This window comes from Lepisma saccharinum, chromosome 2 (assembly GCF_977018435.1).
Source record: "Lepisma saccharinum chromosome 2, izLepSacc3.1, whole genome shotgun sequence".
Taxonomy (NCBI): Eukaryota; Metazoa; Arthropoda; class Insecta; order Zygentoma; family Lepismatidae; genus Lepisma; species Lepisma saccharinum.
In genome coordinates, this window is record NC_139230.1 from 29109464 (window position 1) to 29127969 (window position 18506).

The following is an 18506-nucleotide window of genomic DNA, read 5'->3' on the forward strand; positions in this document are numbered from 1 at the left end:
TACCATATGGTAACGCTACCGAGCAAAAATTGAACAAGTGATGCAAATTCTTGAACAGAAAACATCATTAGTTTTAAATTACATGTGTTTACTAAATGCTGAAAACATTCAGAACTCCATAATGAAAGACAATCAGATAAAAACACCATATTTAGTTTCCAGCGTATGACATTTTGAATAAAAAAATTGAAGGTCAAAATAAATACATCCTATCAACAATGTCATTACCTGGATTGAAACTAACGGTCTCAAACACAAGCTTTATGCTTCCTAGAGCGACTTCTGGCAGTAGGTTTGCCTACACACTCAATATAGACAAGCCTCTAGCACGAAAGTGTGCAAATGTTGAGAGTTACCATATGGTAACGCTATGCGTTTAAGGGTTAATATGTCCCTTTCTAAGTTTATACAATATCCATTTACAGTTCTGCTAAAAAAATGAGATTTACTCACTAGATAAGTGTATTACAATAAAAATACTGGGGTGCTGCAGATGTTCTACGACAAAAATTATGTGACCCTTAAAAGAATAATTGGTGTAAGCTATTTGACTTTGATTTCCTGAAGTGTAGTTTTTCCCAATATTGATGCATAGGTTTGATCCTATTACCAACATAATGGGTGACCCCCCTCCCCCGTCCTCCTGCCACACACACATCCACTTCCCAAATGCACAAAATTAGAGCTCATATATACACACTGCACACATCTTTTTATAGAGAAAAATCAGCATTTCTTCAAACACAATTTATTATAAAAACAGGTATTTTGTAACAATTAAAATGACAACCATCCACAAAGGAAAACAGAAATTTTTGCACAAAACATGACATGTAATAATATATGGCTAGGAGTTAATTCTTCCATAACACTGGAATTAGAAAAATAAATGTCTTTCAAAAGCTTTGCAAATTTTGTTGCTTATAATAAAGAAATGGGTAATAATAAAAAATGAAATCAATAACAGAGGTCAATCTAAGGAGGTAGTTGTAAAATATTTCCATTTGTTCAATAATCTTTCATTCTTTTACACTCTCTCTGAACAACTACCTCAAGAACTTATAGCATATCAATGTGAATATTAATATATATCGAACTATAATTTAATCTTTCGGTCTGCTAAATTATATCTTTAGTAAAGATTACATTTTTTTATGATTAAAGCAGAATATTTCTTTGATTCTACATTAACTCATGACATGCATGAAACCAAGACTAACAGAATTGAATAAACACTGTAATGTAAAATATACATTTTATTCACACTGTATGTCTCTTTCTTTCCAATTTAAAGCTCTAGAGTGTATTGTTTGGACCCTGTAATTATATTACCAAGAAATATGGTTTGTTCCACCTTGTGCCAATGTATAAGAGTTCAATTCCAGATTAAAAATTTCAACATGTATTAGCCATGTATTAGCATATCACAATTTAGAAAATGAAAAACTTTTCTTAATTACTGCTAAATTTGTAGTCTTGCTTGTATGAAATTCTCCCTTATAATATTTCTAAATGTTTTATAATAATTTTTAATGATTTCAAAAAGGCAAAAGCAAAAATTAATTATAAAAACAATATTCTGATTGTTGCCCTATTATGAATATGTAAAAATCATTGTCAGTTATTGTATTTAAAGTTAGATGTTCAATTTCAAATGTTGACATCTAACAATATTTCCATCTCTGGTTCTTTATACATAATACAAACAAAACAAACATGTACACTGAAACAAAAGACAACAGCTGCAATTTTAAATTCAATTCAAAATATAAACAGTAGAATTCTTGAACTTTCTGCTAATGTCAAGTTATTAAAACAAAGATAAGTAAATACAATTCCTTTGAATTTTAACACAACCATTTTGTAAAGATTATTTGAAAAATGACATTTTGATATATTTGAGCATAGAGTTTCTGTTTCTTATTCAAGCACAGAATAAAAATAAATAAATAAATGTTTAGATCTTATGTACACATATACACACACATACAAAGTTTACAGTTGGAATATTGTTACACTTATATTTCACAAGAGTATCTTCAGTCCGGAGGTTTCTTTGCCTGGGCAAAAAAATTCTGAAAATAAACAGAATTATTAGATTGTCACCTACACAAATTCAAAACAAGCCCTTCCAAAGGTAAAACATGCAAAAGTTCTTATTGAAAATAATACATTAATGTTGCAATTCATGCACAGAAACCAAAAACTATATTCTTCAATTACCGTGTAAAAAATTCTCCTGAACTTATCTGAATCTAAAAGTGGAGAAACTATTATCAAGGCACCATGCTTTCTCAAATTAGAGAAAATATTGTTTCATTAAGTGTTTGTATGTCTTTTCTACATTACCATTTTGTGGGCAAAGTACTCCATCAAGGTTCAATAAATATCTCAAGATAGCTTTCAATATAATTAGTGGAACCTCAATTTTACATTTTTCAAGGGGAACAAGATGAAAAAACTTAAAAACGCAGGAAAATTTTGTAACATACTCTACAGGGACTATGAAGATTGAATGTACAGTCAAGGACACTTCTGGGTTGTAACAACTGCATTGACTTTCAATGGGATTACAACCCAGAAGTATGTGACTACAATGTGGAAAAACATAAAATCGGGGTTTCACTGTACATTTAGTGGTAACATTCTCCTAGTTCTGAGTTAGTTCTATTTCTATCTCTTAAGTTTTCAAATATGAAAATACCACTCTGCTAAAGCCACTCACTGTCTGTTTTACTGCCATTAAAAGTATATTTTTAAAAATTATAAAACCTTGTAGTTTCAATTAAACTGATAAAGATATAATTAGTTATATTTATTTTGAGCACATTATTTTTTATTTATCTTCGAGAGAATTGTCCACTCCCAGCCAATAGACACCAGCTGACTATGCCAGATCTTGTGACCTGTATTTCTATGCAATTTTTTTTTTTTTTTTTTTTAGTAGGGGACTCTGATTACAAACAACTTTGCATAATGTCTTTGTGCCAGGTGCCTACTAATAGAAAACTGCAAACTCGTATAGTAATGGGATCTTTTACCATGTGTATATGTACAGTCACTAACAATTCTGGGTTGTAAATAACCCATTGACTTTCAACTGTGTTGTTATAATGCAGAACTGTCCATGACTGTATCAGAGCTGATCTGATTTCAGAAAGTATCAGTTTGAATTTAACCATAGATACCAGCTTTTCTTTATGGGGTTCAGGAAATGTTGAGAGACACTTTCAGATTGCAGGTTTCAGAGGAATCCGGAATTTGGGGGAACTTGGATTTTAACAAAACGCTGGTATCAGTTCCACAAATCACACAAACTCTGAATGTTTGTACATAGACATATGAGAGCAGGAACAGTTCAATTGAAAGCAGAAGGAAATATGACACTTTGTGTTGCATATGATTTCACTGTTTGAGCCCAGGGCAGGAAGCAGGTGCAAGTGATGACATTGTTTTGGCATGAGATGTTGAGTGTACATTGGGTGCAAAATTGTCGAATCAATGAAAATTCTGTTGTTGTGCAACAGCTATCACTGATAAGGAATCTAAAAACAACATCGAACAAGGTGAACATGTTTGACAGAAACTAGGGATGGGACCGATTAATCGGTTCTCTATCGGTATTGGCCAATATAAGCATATCAGTGTATCGGTAAAATTACCGATTATTTTACCGATCTGATATATCGATAAATATCTTATAATTTAGTGCAAAATTCTGCCATTTTGTTGTAATTTTTATGGATAATTTCCATGCTCTTCTTTCTAAAAAGTAAATGTCTAAATATTTAGCTTCTCTTGCACTGCAGTCACCTCAAAACACACATATTTTAAGGAGATCAATGAACCTTTCAGGTTTTTCCAGGACCATTTCTAATTTTATATCGGATCGGTAGAATATTGGTTATCAGTATCTGTAAATTTTATATCGGTAGTTTATCGGTATCGGCCAAAATTTCATATTGGCCCATCCCTAACCAAAACAAAGAACAGCTGTAGCTTCACAATGCTGTTGTCACAACACTAATTTCATTGCTTTTAAGTTACCTAACTGCTACTCTTTTTCCAAAATCCAGATTTTTTCGATTTTTTTCTGATTCTAGAATTTATCCTAAATCCGGACTTTCCGGTTTTACTATCCCGATTCCAGATAGTAAAAAATCTGGATTTGGCCATACCTAGCTTGTATGAGGAAAAAAGACAAGCCCTTTTTCAGCTGTGGGTCAGGATACATACTGCCCCAGGCACCAGTGGTAACAGCTTTGAACACAGTGGTGGCAACACCTTACAAAACAACCCCCTTTTATTGGAGCTTTAGGTAGTTAAAAGCCTGTATTTGTATTTTAGGAACAATCAATCTTCAAAACCTGCAGGAGGGTTTTTTCCCTTTGAGGATGCATTCTCCCCTTCTTTGAAATTATTGTGATAGTTATTTCTACCAGGTGTGGCAGTATTTAGCTGGAGTCACAGGTACCCTGGGCTGAGCCCCTTCAGGAAATACATCATCATCCCTCTCAAAATTGTTATTTACCTTAGGAGAAGATGAGATGGTATCGACTTCTACAATAGTCACCAGTATTTGTTGTTACTAGGTATGATCTAGGAGTTCTACAAGCTTTAATGATGCCATATTGTTTTAAATCTTTAGCTCAGATTTGCTCACCCTGCCATATAAAAAAAGATAGCCCTCTTACAGCATTTAAATTACTCTGAACACTACATTGAATTCACTGTACTACTCCACAAAACTGATGAGCACAGCAAGTAAAATTGTATGGACTAGTATGAATAACAGCAAATTCTTACCTTCACATGTTTCTTGAAGTCCTTAGGTTCAGATTGAAGAGCATTGCAGTACTTTTCTATGGCTTCACTTGATAAATTTAAAGACGGCAAATATTGATTTCGCAGATAATTTACAAATGGTGCACCCTAATATAGTGAATAAAACATAAAAATCAGAATTAATGCACTAAAGATAGAAGTAAACTACATAGTATTAAATGAAAAAAAAAACAACAACAAAAAATAACACTTGAAGCAATTAGTAGTAATATTGCCTTTTGGCATGTACCTATTATTTTTTGGCCTCTTATTTTCACTACATCATGTTGCTTTATCTGGAAGTTGCGCAAGATTATTAAACTTTAAAACACATTAAAAGGTAAAGTTAAATACAAGTTTTAAATCCACTTTATGCTCACATAGCCTACTCCATACTGGACTACACTGTTGGCTATGTCAGCATGAAGGTAAAAAAATAATTAAAAATTATGTTTAGTCTTTCATACTGTTGCAATTGTGACCAGGTGCCTTCTTCCCTATAATGACACCAATGCACAAGCATGTCTTTTGTGGTTGATACTTTTAATTACAGGATATCTTGGCATATGTGTATCTGTCAAAACGTTGAATACATAAGAAAGTAGCAACCACGATCTAAATCTTTTTATCTTTTTTTCTATCCTATCTATCTATACCTTTTTTTAAACCTTCTACCTTTAAAAATGTTTCTTTTCAAATCACTGTATTAGAAATTATCTATTTACAGTTTTTAAAGCCAATCTCGGTTTGTTCAAATGTGGAAGACACTTCTGGATTTGCCAGTATTGAAATTCTTTATCAATCTAATTTACCATATAATCTTGTTGCAGGCTTGTCTTGTATATATGCCCCTGTAAGTTACTTTATCGTCTTCCTCATCAGTTTTTACATTACATTGCACATACTAGCATAAAGGTTTCATTCAATGTGTATTCACGGTGAATGAAACATATTGTTTTCTTTGTTTTTCTGGAGCTTCGCAATGGCATAGTGGTTTGGATCCCACTTTAAACTCTAGGTCCAGTCCCAATTAGCCTTTCTGTGCATGAAGTGAACTTAACACAAAACAAAAACAAAAAAACTTTTTCTTTTTCTTTGAAAGAATCATGCAAACAATGCATTTCTGCCATGAAGAGTTTCTTCCTTCTAGAGTGATGGCACGCTTTTATAAAGATGTTCTTTATCTGATTTTTTATATTTAGCATCGCTTTTCTGTACTTTTGGCTAATTGTGACGATGAAGATGAAATGACAAAATGATGAAGGGATGTTCACAAAGAAAACCCATGCGAGAATTCGAACCTGGGACCCCTGGCATTGTAGAATGCTGTGCTGACCATTATACCACAGAGGTCAGCTATGATGTTCTTTAATTACTTCATTTTTCAGTAATTTGTTGTTTAAAAGTTATATTTACATTTGTAATTGTAGTTTCCTTGCTGAACTAAAACATACATTTTTTCAGAATTTCCCATCTGAGGAGGAGTGTATTTGTATTTATACATTTTCTTATTTTATATTTCTTTTTTTGGGCTCTTTAGGCTTAACTACAATGAGAATAAATCTGATTAATAATGAAGGGACACCCAAAACTCAAAAGAGTTATTTGATTAGAACATAAAAGACAATTTATTTTTCTTACATTACCAAACAATGCAACATACCCAAAATACATAAATTCTTACCAGTCTTTGCTGAAGCAGATGCAAGCACATAGCACTTTCATTTAAGGCACTCTGTGTTTGGGTATCTGATAAATCAAAAGTCTCTTTCATGGGGGCCATAAAACAAGCAGGTACTATGTGATGATATGCAAAGTCAATGAAACTCGCAGGTCCATCAGGAACACACAAGGTCTCAATCAGCTTCCTCAAAGTGGCAAAACAAGCCTTCTGACTCTGGAAATAAATTGTAAAAATTTGCTATAATACGAGTAGATAAATAAACAGTTTTATTCATCATTACAATAGGAACGTGTACACTTGTCTCCTTAAAAAGCAGGAAGTAGAGCACATTTTTGCAAGCCAACCTAAATGACTGTAATAAATTGTTGGGGACATTGAGATGTGTCACAAAATAATAATATATGCAATGTGCTACAAATAAGGATTGAACCAATATCAACATAATGAAAAACAATTCTTCACACACTGTTGCTTATTTGGCATAAGTGCCACAAGTGAGAAAAAGTTTATAAACATGCAGATTTTAGGAACTTTCAACTGTAATGCGACAAAGTTTCATGTATCTGTCTCTAATGCTCAATGCATTAAAATTAAAATAAACAAAATTCTGTGATTGGTGCTCATGGCTCTACATCAGTTAAGTGACGATACATATAAACTGAATCCTGTGAGATATACAACATGCTGGAACACACAATTCCGTGGAAAAATCTTACAGCAAAAATTTACTTCTTTAAATAACAGAATGATTAATTTGAGATATGAAATTTGACTGAAATTGATAAAGAGTTTCAACATAAAATTTGCCAATAACTGATAGTGCACTTATCTGACATAAAATGCCCAACATTTCATGAATAACCTGAATGTTGGTTCACCTTCTTAATTAATATGTGACCTGAATCTGAAATACAGGGTGAATGAATTATGTTTTTATATTCATATGAATATCAAAATGACACAATTTTGCATTTCAATTGTACGAAGTTTACAGAAATATTACACCTGAAAATTATCAGCTATTTTACCAATACCCATATGGCATTATTGGCAGATAATGAAAATAAAACTGATTATAGTCCATCTCATGTCCAATTGATATTCTTATAAGATAAAAGTGAATGCAGTGTTTTTTCAGCTCATAATAAAAACCATAAAATGCACGAAAGCATTGAGGAGGCCTGAAACCCAAACGTGGGTAAGAAACAACTACACAATTGGCTTTTTTGAGGGTATAATATATTAAAAAGAATTTAACAACAGGAAAGAAGTAATATCATGAATCTGTTATTACAGATTAATGACCCTCTCTCATGGGTAGGAGTGGCAGAGGACTCCATTTGGCTGCTGCCTATTAGCTTTAATTTTGGGAGCCACGTCTAGTTAGTAGGGTGTCCGACTGCCATGCAGGAGACACAGGTTTGGAGTGGGTGATCTAAATTTGGAGCTTTCTCCCTGCATAAAGTGTCTCTGGGGCTCACCCAGTCTCAAATTAATGGGTACATGTTGGCACCCTGGAGAATAAAGGCAGCTGGAGCATGGTGCTGATCACCACCTCCAAAATGGCTGCGATCGAAGAATGTGTGGGATCGTATCTCAACATCCCCCCTATATAAGGTAAGGTAAAGTTCCCCATGCATATAGAACTGTAGTGGGGGTATTTGGGCTATTTTGAAGGTGATGTGATCAGCACCATGCTCTGGCTGCCTCATGGCATGGTGCAAAAAGTGCACAAGGAACTTTACCCTATCTTTATTAGGTTTAATTTAGTTCTTTGATGGGTAGGATCCCCATTTACTATGTTAATTGACAATTTATTGCTAGTTTTAGAAGTGCCAGGGTGGCAGGAGACATTCTCAAAATGATATCACTTGCACAAGGTATTACATAGTAATTTCTTCTGGGCATGTACTTTGCAAATATGAACATCAATGAACAGATTACAAAAATCGTAATTCAGCAAAACCTGATTAAATCACTAACTTAGGAAAACAAATCTTAATGTAATACTTACCATAGGGTCTGCAAAATCAATGGCCTGTGTAGCTGTAGTCGTCAAAACAGCTTCCTGGAATTCAGCAGTTTGTGTTACAAGTACTTCTGTAACATTATTGGACACAATTGCTCCAATGAAAATATGCATATTCCTTTGAAGCTGAATGCGATCTTGCCTTTCTTGTTCATCATTATTCACAACTGGATGAGTAAAGAGTATGGAACAAATGCCTTCTATGATGGGTACCACAACAATTTGAAGAAATGGAATAATTTCCTTCTGAAATACCCAAGATAGCTGTTTTTCAGTTGCAGTGAAGTAGCATTTTAATTACTACACTGTTGCAAACATGAAATTGCAAACCTTTAGTTGAATATATAATTTAATTTTCTACACTAAGTGATAACAAATCACATGAAACCATATATTAGAACATTATTTCAAAAACAAATATTCTACTACAGGGTGTTTCACTTGGGGCAGAACCCTGTATTTCGGTCATAACTCTGACACTAATAAAGATATTGCAACGAAATTTGGAGTGGATTTACCTCTGTTCATGCGAAGTCGGGTTACATCATAACACGTGTTGGAAATGGCCACCATTGGACGCAGCTTTCCATGTTGTGGAAAGTCCATCTTAGTACGTCAAGTGTCACTGCTTGGATGGCCGCAATGATGTTTGCTTTCAAGGCCTCTATGGTTCACGATTTGTTGGCGTAAACCTGCAACTTCAAATGTCCCCACAAAAAAAAATCAGGCGGCATGAGATTGGGCAAGTGCGGTGGCCAAAGTCCTTTGGAAATTACGTGGTTGCCGAAAAAAAAAAAAAAAAACAGATTTCGGCCATGCTTGCGTGCGAGGTGTGCGGTGTTGCTCCATCCTGCTGGAAATAACCAATGGATAATTCCTCATCGTCCAGTTGGTTCACAAAGCAGTTGAAGATGTCTAGGTATGCTGCTGTTTTGATTGTGGTGTCGAAGATGCCAATGGTGGCCATTTCCAGCACTTCTTATGCTGTCACCCGACTTCGCATGAACGAAGGTAAGTCCACTCCAAATTTCATTGCAATATCTTTATTAGTGTCCGAGTTATGACCAAAATACAGGGTTCCACTCTGAGTGAAACACCCGTTACTTATTTTTAATTTATTTTGTTAATAGTTGCCTTAAGATTCACACGCTATGAAAAAATAAACTAACTTCCTGATGGTAAGCCATCTTGCCAATTACAAGATATTGCAAAATCAATTACAAAATAGTTGAACAAATAATATAAAATCAAATCTAAGATTGACAAATCAAATTTTTACTCAAAACAAGATGTGTATAGTTTTACAGTATTCACAGCAATATTAAAAAAAAAAAAAAAAACACTTTATTGATGAACAAATGCGTAAAACACATGGGACTAGTACTTGCTGCAAAAAATTAGCTCACATCACAATGTGTACATACATAAAGAAGTGGAACAGACAGCACAATTTCTGCTTTTCCACTTATATGATACCATAATAAACAAATCTGTTGCAAAAGTTGAGTACATTTCATATGTACTGTTGCAGACTAGTTAGCACTTATTGCTTTCTTTATAAATATATTGTTTCTTGCTTGTATTTTGCGATAATGCTATTCCAGGATAATTCAAGATGGAAACTGTTGACATAGGTATGGGAATGCCGTATTTCACCTAATAATCACCAATAATTTTCAGTCCAAAAATTGGTTCATAACCTTTCATCACTTAGGAGTGTCAGATAACGAAACCAATTATAGCGGTGCAGAATCTTCAGACAAAGATGATTAAATTTTGGGAGTCAGTACTTTGCAACACTGCAGTAAATTTTCTCAAGTATAATATTTTGACACTAATGCACAAATAAATAACAACTATACTCCATGAGGCCTTAAAAAGATCGCTTCCCGGGCTTGCAGCAGACGATAATATGGGGGTGTGTCTGCGAGAACCAATCAGATCTGCGAATGTGCGAGCTCGGTTGCCACAGCTACCTCGCTGCACCCTTCTGGAAGGGTGAGTGACCTCTGCCTGTTTGTTCGGCTGAGGAGCAGACAACACAAGAGTATCGGCAACAGTGCAAGCGACATCTGATGTTAGCCCACGAAGCGATCTTTCTAAGGTCTCCTGCAGTATAATGTCTTAACTTTTTTCACACTGGAATAATGTTCATTGAACTGTCACAAAGAAATTATGTGATTGATTTGTTGTTTTAAGTCTACTTTATGCACAGGAAGGCTAATCGGGACTGGACCTACAGTTTAAAGTGGGATCCGAACCACTGTGCCATGTGCCTCCACCGGGTATCGAACCCAGAAAGAAATTATGTGCATTGATGTGGACTAATCTATTTTAACATATATTACGAGTATGCCATACATCCTAATTATGCTCCAAAGTCAGTTTACTTAATAAAAAAATATTTTTAAAGACAGATATAGATCCACCAAGGCATTTGAAACCCTGGCATGAGAGTAGTGGAGCTAGTGTTGCTAGTTAAAGTCATGAGGAAGCCTGTAGTTCACATATTTTCCAAGGTTTCAGAAGTCTTGGCACTACTATAATACCAGTACATTGTATCTAAATATATCCATTATATTTGCTCTAATGAGTTCAAGTTTCATTTTTTCATGCAGTTTTTTTTTTTGTTATTGATTTTGCCACCTGTCTGGTAGCCTCGTCAAGCATGTACTATCATGAGTACATGCCAGCAGGCATTAAAAAAAAAAACCTCATAAAATTTGCGACAATTATGTGGTGAAATATGCTACACATTACAATGTCTTTCTGCATCATTTTTCATTGAAACTCATTCCTTTGGAATAATTTCAGTTACCATCTTACACAAACTGTGTCATCAAGTTAACACAAGCAGGTCAGTGCCTTCATATGTTTACCAATGCATTACTTGATCATAGCTTGTTTTATGCATGAAATAAAACCAACATTCGGCATAACAAGCTTCCACTTTCTTTTAGATTCAGTGTGTACACACATGGAAGCTACACACTATTATTACCTGCTACAGATTGTTCAAGAAAATATGAGCATTGTTTTAAAGTAGAGAGAAGAAAAACAACTCGCTTATATTCTTATGAATATAAACTCTGTGCAACATCCCTTTGAGCTTGCAAAATGGCTTTCATTGAATGTGTTATGAACCAAAGTCAAGATACATTATGAATGGTATTTCCTTCAGGAGGAAGAAAACACTATTTGTAAGTGCCTTGACTTTTGATGGCCTTATTACATTATGCTTCAAAAAAGAGCTATAAGAATCATAACTGGAGTAAGGAAAACTTATTCATGTAGAACTCTTTTCCGTAAACTTAATGTGTTAACTCTTCCCTGCATATACATTTATGAATGCTTAATTTATGTTAAGCAAAATATTTCCAACTTTGCCACAAATGAGGAAATACATGGCCTAAACACAAGAAATAAAGACAAACTTCACATAAAACACTGCCGCCTTAACTTATGTAAGAAAGGTCCCTTAAACTCTTCAATAGACCTCTACAATAAACTACCACAAGATGTGAGGAAAGAACAAAAATTGATGATATTCAAGCACAAGATAAAATCAATGCTTCTGAAGCATGTTTTTTATTCTATAGCTGAATACATGGAAGCAACTTTTACATAAGACAAATGTACATAATGCAGTATAATCACATATTTTTCTTGTAAAATTAAATGTCAAATGAAAGTGGATAATTAGTATCACCTAGAAGTAGGCTGCAATGTTCTATATCTTCTCATGTTATATTTTTTTTTTTGTTGTGATTTTGACATAATACGAGAGTAAGACCTAATTTTTTACAATTTTTGGCTGTATATTTTGTATTTGTAAAATCTATTAATGTAGTATTGTATTGTAATGTAAGTATTGACATGTCCTATATTACCATGTACTGTAATTTGTACACACCGGTAGTCCTTGGATGCAAATAAACTAAACTAAACTAAAACTAAGCTATCAATGGCAGTGCGAATATTTAAGAAGTGTCTTGATAGCTTTTCACTTATGTTTGATACCTGGTGGAGGCACATTGCACAGTGGTTCGGATCCCACTTTAAACTGTGGGTCCAGTTTTGATTAGCCTATCTGTGCATAAAGTGGACTTGAAACAATAATTAAAACAAACAAACTTCTTCATTGGTGGACACATGGTCAGTGCGTGAAGTCCCATCGCCATTGTTCTATGGTTTTCTAGACTGGAGTCTGCTACTAATTCTTTGTCCTCACAATACTGGGTACAAAGTCACATTTTTGTCCCACTAGGGATCAAACCCAGACTACCATCAAAGGCAGAAGCTCAATGAAAAAATCCAAGATATCCCATTTTGTAGTTAAGAACAAATTGCCACACATCACCCAGTAACTTCTCTCTCTCAGGCATGTGGGAGTGAGGATGGCAATCGGTAGGAAGGGCCTAACCTTCAAGGGCTGTTGCACCACAGGTTATTATCTAATAATAATAATAATATACAAACAAAAGAACAAATTGCATTTCTGTGATAACATCCTTACCTTGAACTTTGTAATTATCTGAATTATCAATGGAATGTATTCTTGAATGCTGCGAGCATCTGAACAATTTAAGAGTCTCTCGGAAGCTAACGGAATGAATGGAAGTAAGTTCTCCTCCAAGCACACAACCATTCGGTGAAGAAATTGTCTCACACCATTTTGTAAAAGAGTTTGCTGCTTTTCAACCTGCAACAGTTGTACTAAGTAGTAAATGCATCACAGGATGTTAAATCAGGCTACTTTTAAAGAAAATTTAATGCAGTGGAACCTCGATTTTACATTTTTCAGGAAGCCGAGATGTAAAACTTACCATGGAAGTAATGTAAAATAAAGGAACATTACAGTTTACTATATTGGAACCATGAAAATTGACTGTATAATGTGGGAGAATGCTAAATTGGGATTACACTGCATACAACATATTACTCAATACTCATAATTTCAATTAACAAAAAAATATCACTACTTGTCCTCTACTTCTTAATTTACCATGCACTGCACTATTGGAAAGTACATGAGACTGTTGAGTTATAATATCAAGAAGCTTCTTGACCACTGTGGTGCAGGTCAAAGTTCTCGAACATTACCCACTAGGCTGCATTGTAGAGATCGACTGATGTGAAATTTTGGCCGTTACCGATAAAGTACCAATCTAAAATTTACCGATACTGATAACCAATATTCTACAGATCCAATATAAAATTCCAAATGATCCTTGAAGAAACTGAATGGCTAATTTACCTCCTTAATAAATGTATGCTACAATGCACAAGAAGCTCCATATTTTGACATTTACTTAAAATAGAGAATGGAAAATTATAGCAAAGTGGCAGAATATTGCACTAAATTATAAGATATTTAAAGATATATCAGATTGGTAAAATTTACTGATAAACCAATATGCCAATATTGGTCAATACCGACAAGAGTACAGATTAATATATCTCATCCCTACTACATTGTGACAGATTTCAGGTTCAATGCAACTTGATAAAAATATGAAACACTTAAGTTGTATTGTATGGCACACGTGAAGAAAGCATAAAAGGCAGACAATATTGGATAAAATTACAGTTGATAAAGGTACAAACCCAACAGCTCAATGGTAAGTACAGCCATGAAATGTATGTATCAAAAATTTATCTCATAACTGAAATTCTTCATTCCATTTACTTGAAAACATGATAGTTTCTGTATTGAAGGTAAAGAGTACAACTTAATCCACAAAGGAAGATCTAAGTAGCCTTGTATAGGACAAACAAGAATGGATGCTCATGGAAGGATTACTGTTTCAAGTACTCCAAGAACATGATTTGTAATATAACTGCAAAATGCACATGAACTGAAGGAAAAATAATAATATCAGATAAAAAATGCCCAAACAATGTTCTGATTAGTGAAAACATTACTGCCAGTCCTTAACATGGACCTGCACCACTTGACAGCATTTAACACACCATTATCTCCAAAACATATCTTAGACCTGTTTTTTTTTCTTTTCATCATTATGCATGATTAGAGGCACATATTTTTGGTAAATATAAAAGCAAAATTTCGGTGCAAAAACAGAGTCGATTTTGGGTTCAAAAGCGGTAAATAAAATAAAATTTTGGTGTTATAGGGGTGAATAATCACATCAAAAGTGCTATATAAAATGACATTTTGGTTTTAAAATTGTGAATATAATCCTAAATTTGATTTAAAAACTGCACTTATTACACAAAATAAACTTATCCCTTCTAATAGCACATTTATGTAGTTACCAGAGTAATACGTCTATTCCTGTGTAAAGGGGTCAATTTTTTCTTCTCAAATATTTACAGCAGAATTAATCAATTTTCCGTGAATTGCATAACTCACAGGATACTTCAGACTTCAGAAAGTGTCGCGTCTGTATATAAACGGTACATTTCTTGTTTAAGAGTCAATTTCGCATTTTGCAGTTCATTTCGCATTATTTCATGACAAAACAGGGTAGAAAAATGCATCTCAGACCTTTCAGAAACATGAAAAATGAACATTAGAGCATGTTATTTCATATTTCGTCAAAAACGAAATTTGCATGCCTCTATGCATGATATTGGCTCTGCCCTAAAATTTACAAAAAAAAATAAATTATATCAACATCCTTATTTCACCCCAACACAAGTATACAAGTATACATAGCATAGGGCTGACATGTTCATCACTTAAATAAGTTCCTAGTGCAATTACAAAAACAGTAACAGCTTTTCATAGATATATACAAGTCTACTGAAAAATTTAAATTCTTACCTGAAGACTACTAAGGAACACATTCAATGCTTGCAAGTAAGCCTGGTCACAACCACAAGCTCTCATTGTTTGGTGATTACTAAATGCTTTGCTTGTTCGACTAACCACTGCCATTATGTGGCACATATTCTGTGCAATACTTTCTTGTTGCTTCAAATCATCTTCTTTGGATAATTCAGGTACAAGTCTCATAAACTGATTTAATAATGGCTCCAGAAACCCAGTCAAAAGTTGTGTCTTGTACTACAAGGATAAAGTAATAGAATATTGCAATGTAATAACAAAATGAACTGTCCATAAAGATGGAAATATGTTTTGAACTACAGACTAAAGTAACAGAATATGGAAAAATGGGTGTGGAGACTGAGAGGGGGAGAGGGAAAGAATGCTGTCCCCCCCCACCCACCCACACACCTAAAAGCATGCCCTTTAAGGAGGTTCAAAATCAATTTTCAACGTTGTTTTTTTGTTTTAAAGTTTTCATAAATACTGTATTCAGTTGAGTACCACATGCACTTTTTTACTATGGCTTCATGGCTTAATCAGATATGAAGCTCCTACCAGAGTAAACATCATTTAATCAATACAGACATGCAACCTGTTAAGCACTTCTCATGTAACATCTTGTTGAAAAGAAAAGAAAACTTGAAAATCATGTGTATGCATAATATAATTTGCTCCAGAAATGAAAATTGAAGCATTCTGGTGTAATTGCCATAGGTTTTTGGATCACTGTAATAAGTTTATTTTTTCATTCTCTCACCTTTTCAATGAAATTTTGAAAATTCTAATAAATAAGAAAGGGTTATTTTCTTTCCATGTAAAACTCATAGCTCAAGTTACTAAATTAAAGAGTAACAAAATGATACAATTTTGCACTAAGTTACAGGATATTTATATATCAGTAATGTTATAATGAAATGAAATGATTGTAACTCTCAACTCAACTCTCAACAGAAAAAGTCTGGCATAAAAGTGCAAGATTGGTTGTGGCATACACTTAAAAAAAGATCCCCCTTCGTTCCTTCAAAATCCAGATGAGTAACTTACTCAAGGGTGCATGGACACTCAAATAAATATTGTATTTCTTTTGCTGCAAAATATCAGCAATGAATAAAATTTAAGTAAGTGCTATTCTACTTTACATTCTGTAAAGTATGATGCATAAATTGGACTTTATACAGTATTAGAAATATTTTCTAAAAAAGATCATAGGTATCGGATGGCCCTGAATGAAAATAATGTCAAGGTACCAGTGTGTAAAACACATTTATCAAAAAATCAATATTTTAGAAATGGCATTTTAAAAATATGTCCATTTCAAAATACACTGAAAATTACACTTGAGATAACAACACTGTGCTTAGAGCTCTCTTTTGAGTATTTGAAACAACACATTATCTGTTATCATTCACTATCTACATGAAATTATGCTTTACATGCTTCATTGCCTCAATTATTTTAAGTAACATGAAAAGAAGAACTAAAAATCAGAAACTTGTTCATATAAACAAAACCTACCTGTGGCTCATAAGATGAACTGACTATCAAGACCCCAACAGCCTCATACACAAAGAGAAGATCATCTTGGGATAACAAAGGATCTTGAGTGGGTGCTACAGGAGAAGAGAGAGCTATAAGGTCCTGTATACGGGCTACCATGCCTTCAGTGTATGGCTGCAAGTAAGCTCTGAAGAAAAATGAAAAACACAAATTATTTTCAAAAGTGAACACTACCCACAACTTACAATTAGTTTACAATTATACTACAAGGGTCATTCAAGTCAAATCAAGACTTGCAATTTTTTAGAACAACAGAACACACCCAGATGTATACAAAAGGCATTACATATAACAGACATGTCTATTATTACCAAATGGAGCACAAATGTTGTGGGCAATGAGTCATTTATTAAACAAGATGGCAGACAAGCCTTTGGGTGCAAAAATGAAATAGTACAGTGGAACCTCGATTTTACGTTCTTCAGGGGACTGAGCTGGAAAAACTTTAAATGCAGAAAATGTAAAATCAAGGAAAATTTTATAGCAATTTGCTATGTTGGGACCATCAAGATTGAATGTGTAATGCGTGAAAATGTAAAATCTGGGAACGTAAAATCGGGTTCCACTGTATGTTGTGATGAAATTTCTTGTGAATAACTGTGTAAAACCAAGTCTACAGAGAAGACTTCAAGCACAGTACGGTGATTGGGCTCTTTGAATGGTGCAAACAGTTTAAAGACAATCATGGCCGAAGGTGGTTTGGAGTCCACTGCAGTCATTCCCATGAACTTTCATCAAGTGGAACACCTGATCCTTGAAAATCAATGGATAACATATTGTCAACTTACGGAACAGATGCATTGTTCTGTAGAAAGATTGAACACAATCACAAAACAGCCTGCTTTGATCACTAAAGCATTCTGTTGCCTCAAGACAGTGCACACCTGTATATTGCTAACACATGATTTGCAGACTACAGGAACTTGATTGAGTGTTACTGGATCAAACACCTCAGTTCTGATATTGCTCAAAGCGATTTTCACCTATTTGGACCTTTAAAGGAATTCCTCAGAGGTCAGCATTTCAGTAGTGATTTCAACCAAGGCTTCGGCATACTGAGAAATCTTTCTATGATGCTAGTATCCACGTGCTAGTGAAACACTGGAATAAGCACATTAGTGTAGATGGGGATTACATTGAGAAATAAAAGTATTTTCTTTACATCCGAATGTGTTCAGTTATTCTTAATACTCAAAAGTACCAGTTTGACTATAACTTCTCTTATATATAATTAGCACATTAGGGAAATTTAGGATTTACAAATCACTTTCTTTTAAAATTGGGAGTTTTTTTATACATTTCAAATGTGGTAATACCAACAACAGTAAAATTCCAATGCAAATATAAAGCATAAAACATATCATGCAGAACCTGAGTGATTCATTTGCCACCTTAATTAACATATGTGATCATGACACTGAAAGTTCTATCCTTAGAAAATTTATTACTAAAAGTGACTTACATAAGTTATGCCCACAGGTTTGTAACAATTATTTGTTAAAAACACACAAACAGCATGATAAAAAACACTTTAGGAGTTCTTCCAAGCTTTCGATTCCATCTCAGAATCATCATCAGGGCTGGTGTTTTTAAAAAATAATGATATAATAGAAATA

General features: G+C 34.0%; 1 protein-coding gene across 4 annotated transcripts in view; it reads right to left on the reverse strand.

The window, feature by feature from the left end:
* Window positions 1-737: 737 nt before the first annotated feature.
* The window catches only part of LOC145983976 (exportin-T-like), an 83714-nt gene continuing 65945 nt past the window's right edge, over window positions 738-18506 (reverse strand). For 3 of the 4 annotated variants that reach the window (XM_083117209.1, XM_083117208.1, XM_083117207.1), the window contains exons 12-18: window positions 16849-17017; window positions 15328-15570; window positions 13054-13239; window positions 8523-8801; window positions 6509-6721; window positions 4807-4932; window positions 738-2075 (exon numbers count right to left, since the gene is read on the reverse strand). In XM_083117209.1, the coding sequence (XP_082973335.1) occupies window positions 2040-2075; window positions 4807-4932; window positions 6509-6721; window positions 8523-8801; window positions 13054-13239; window positions 15328-15570; window positions 16849-17017 (1252 nt within the window). In that variant the 3' untranslated portion in view covers window positions 738-2039. The remainder of the gene's footprint in view (window positions 2076-4806; window positions 4933-6508; window positions 6722-8522; window positions 8802-13053; window positions 13240-15327; window positions 15571-16848; window positions 17018-18506) is intronic. The other variant, XM_083117210.1, reaches the window with a different exon arrangement.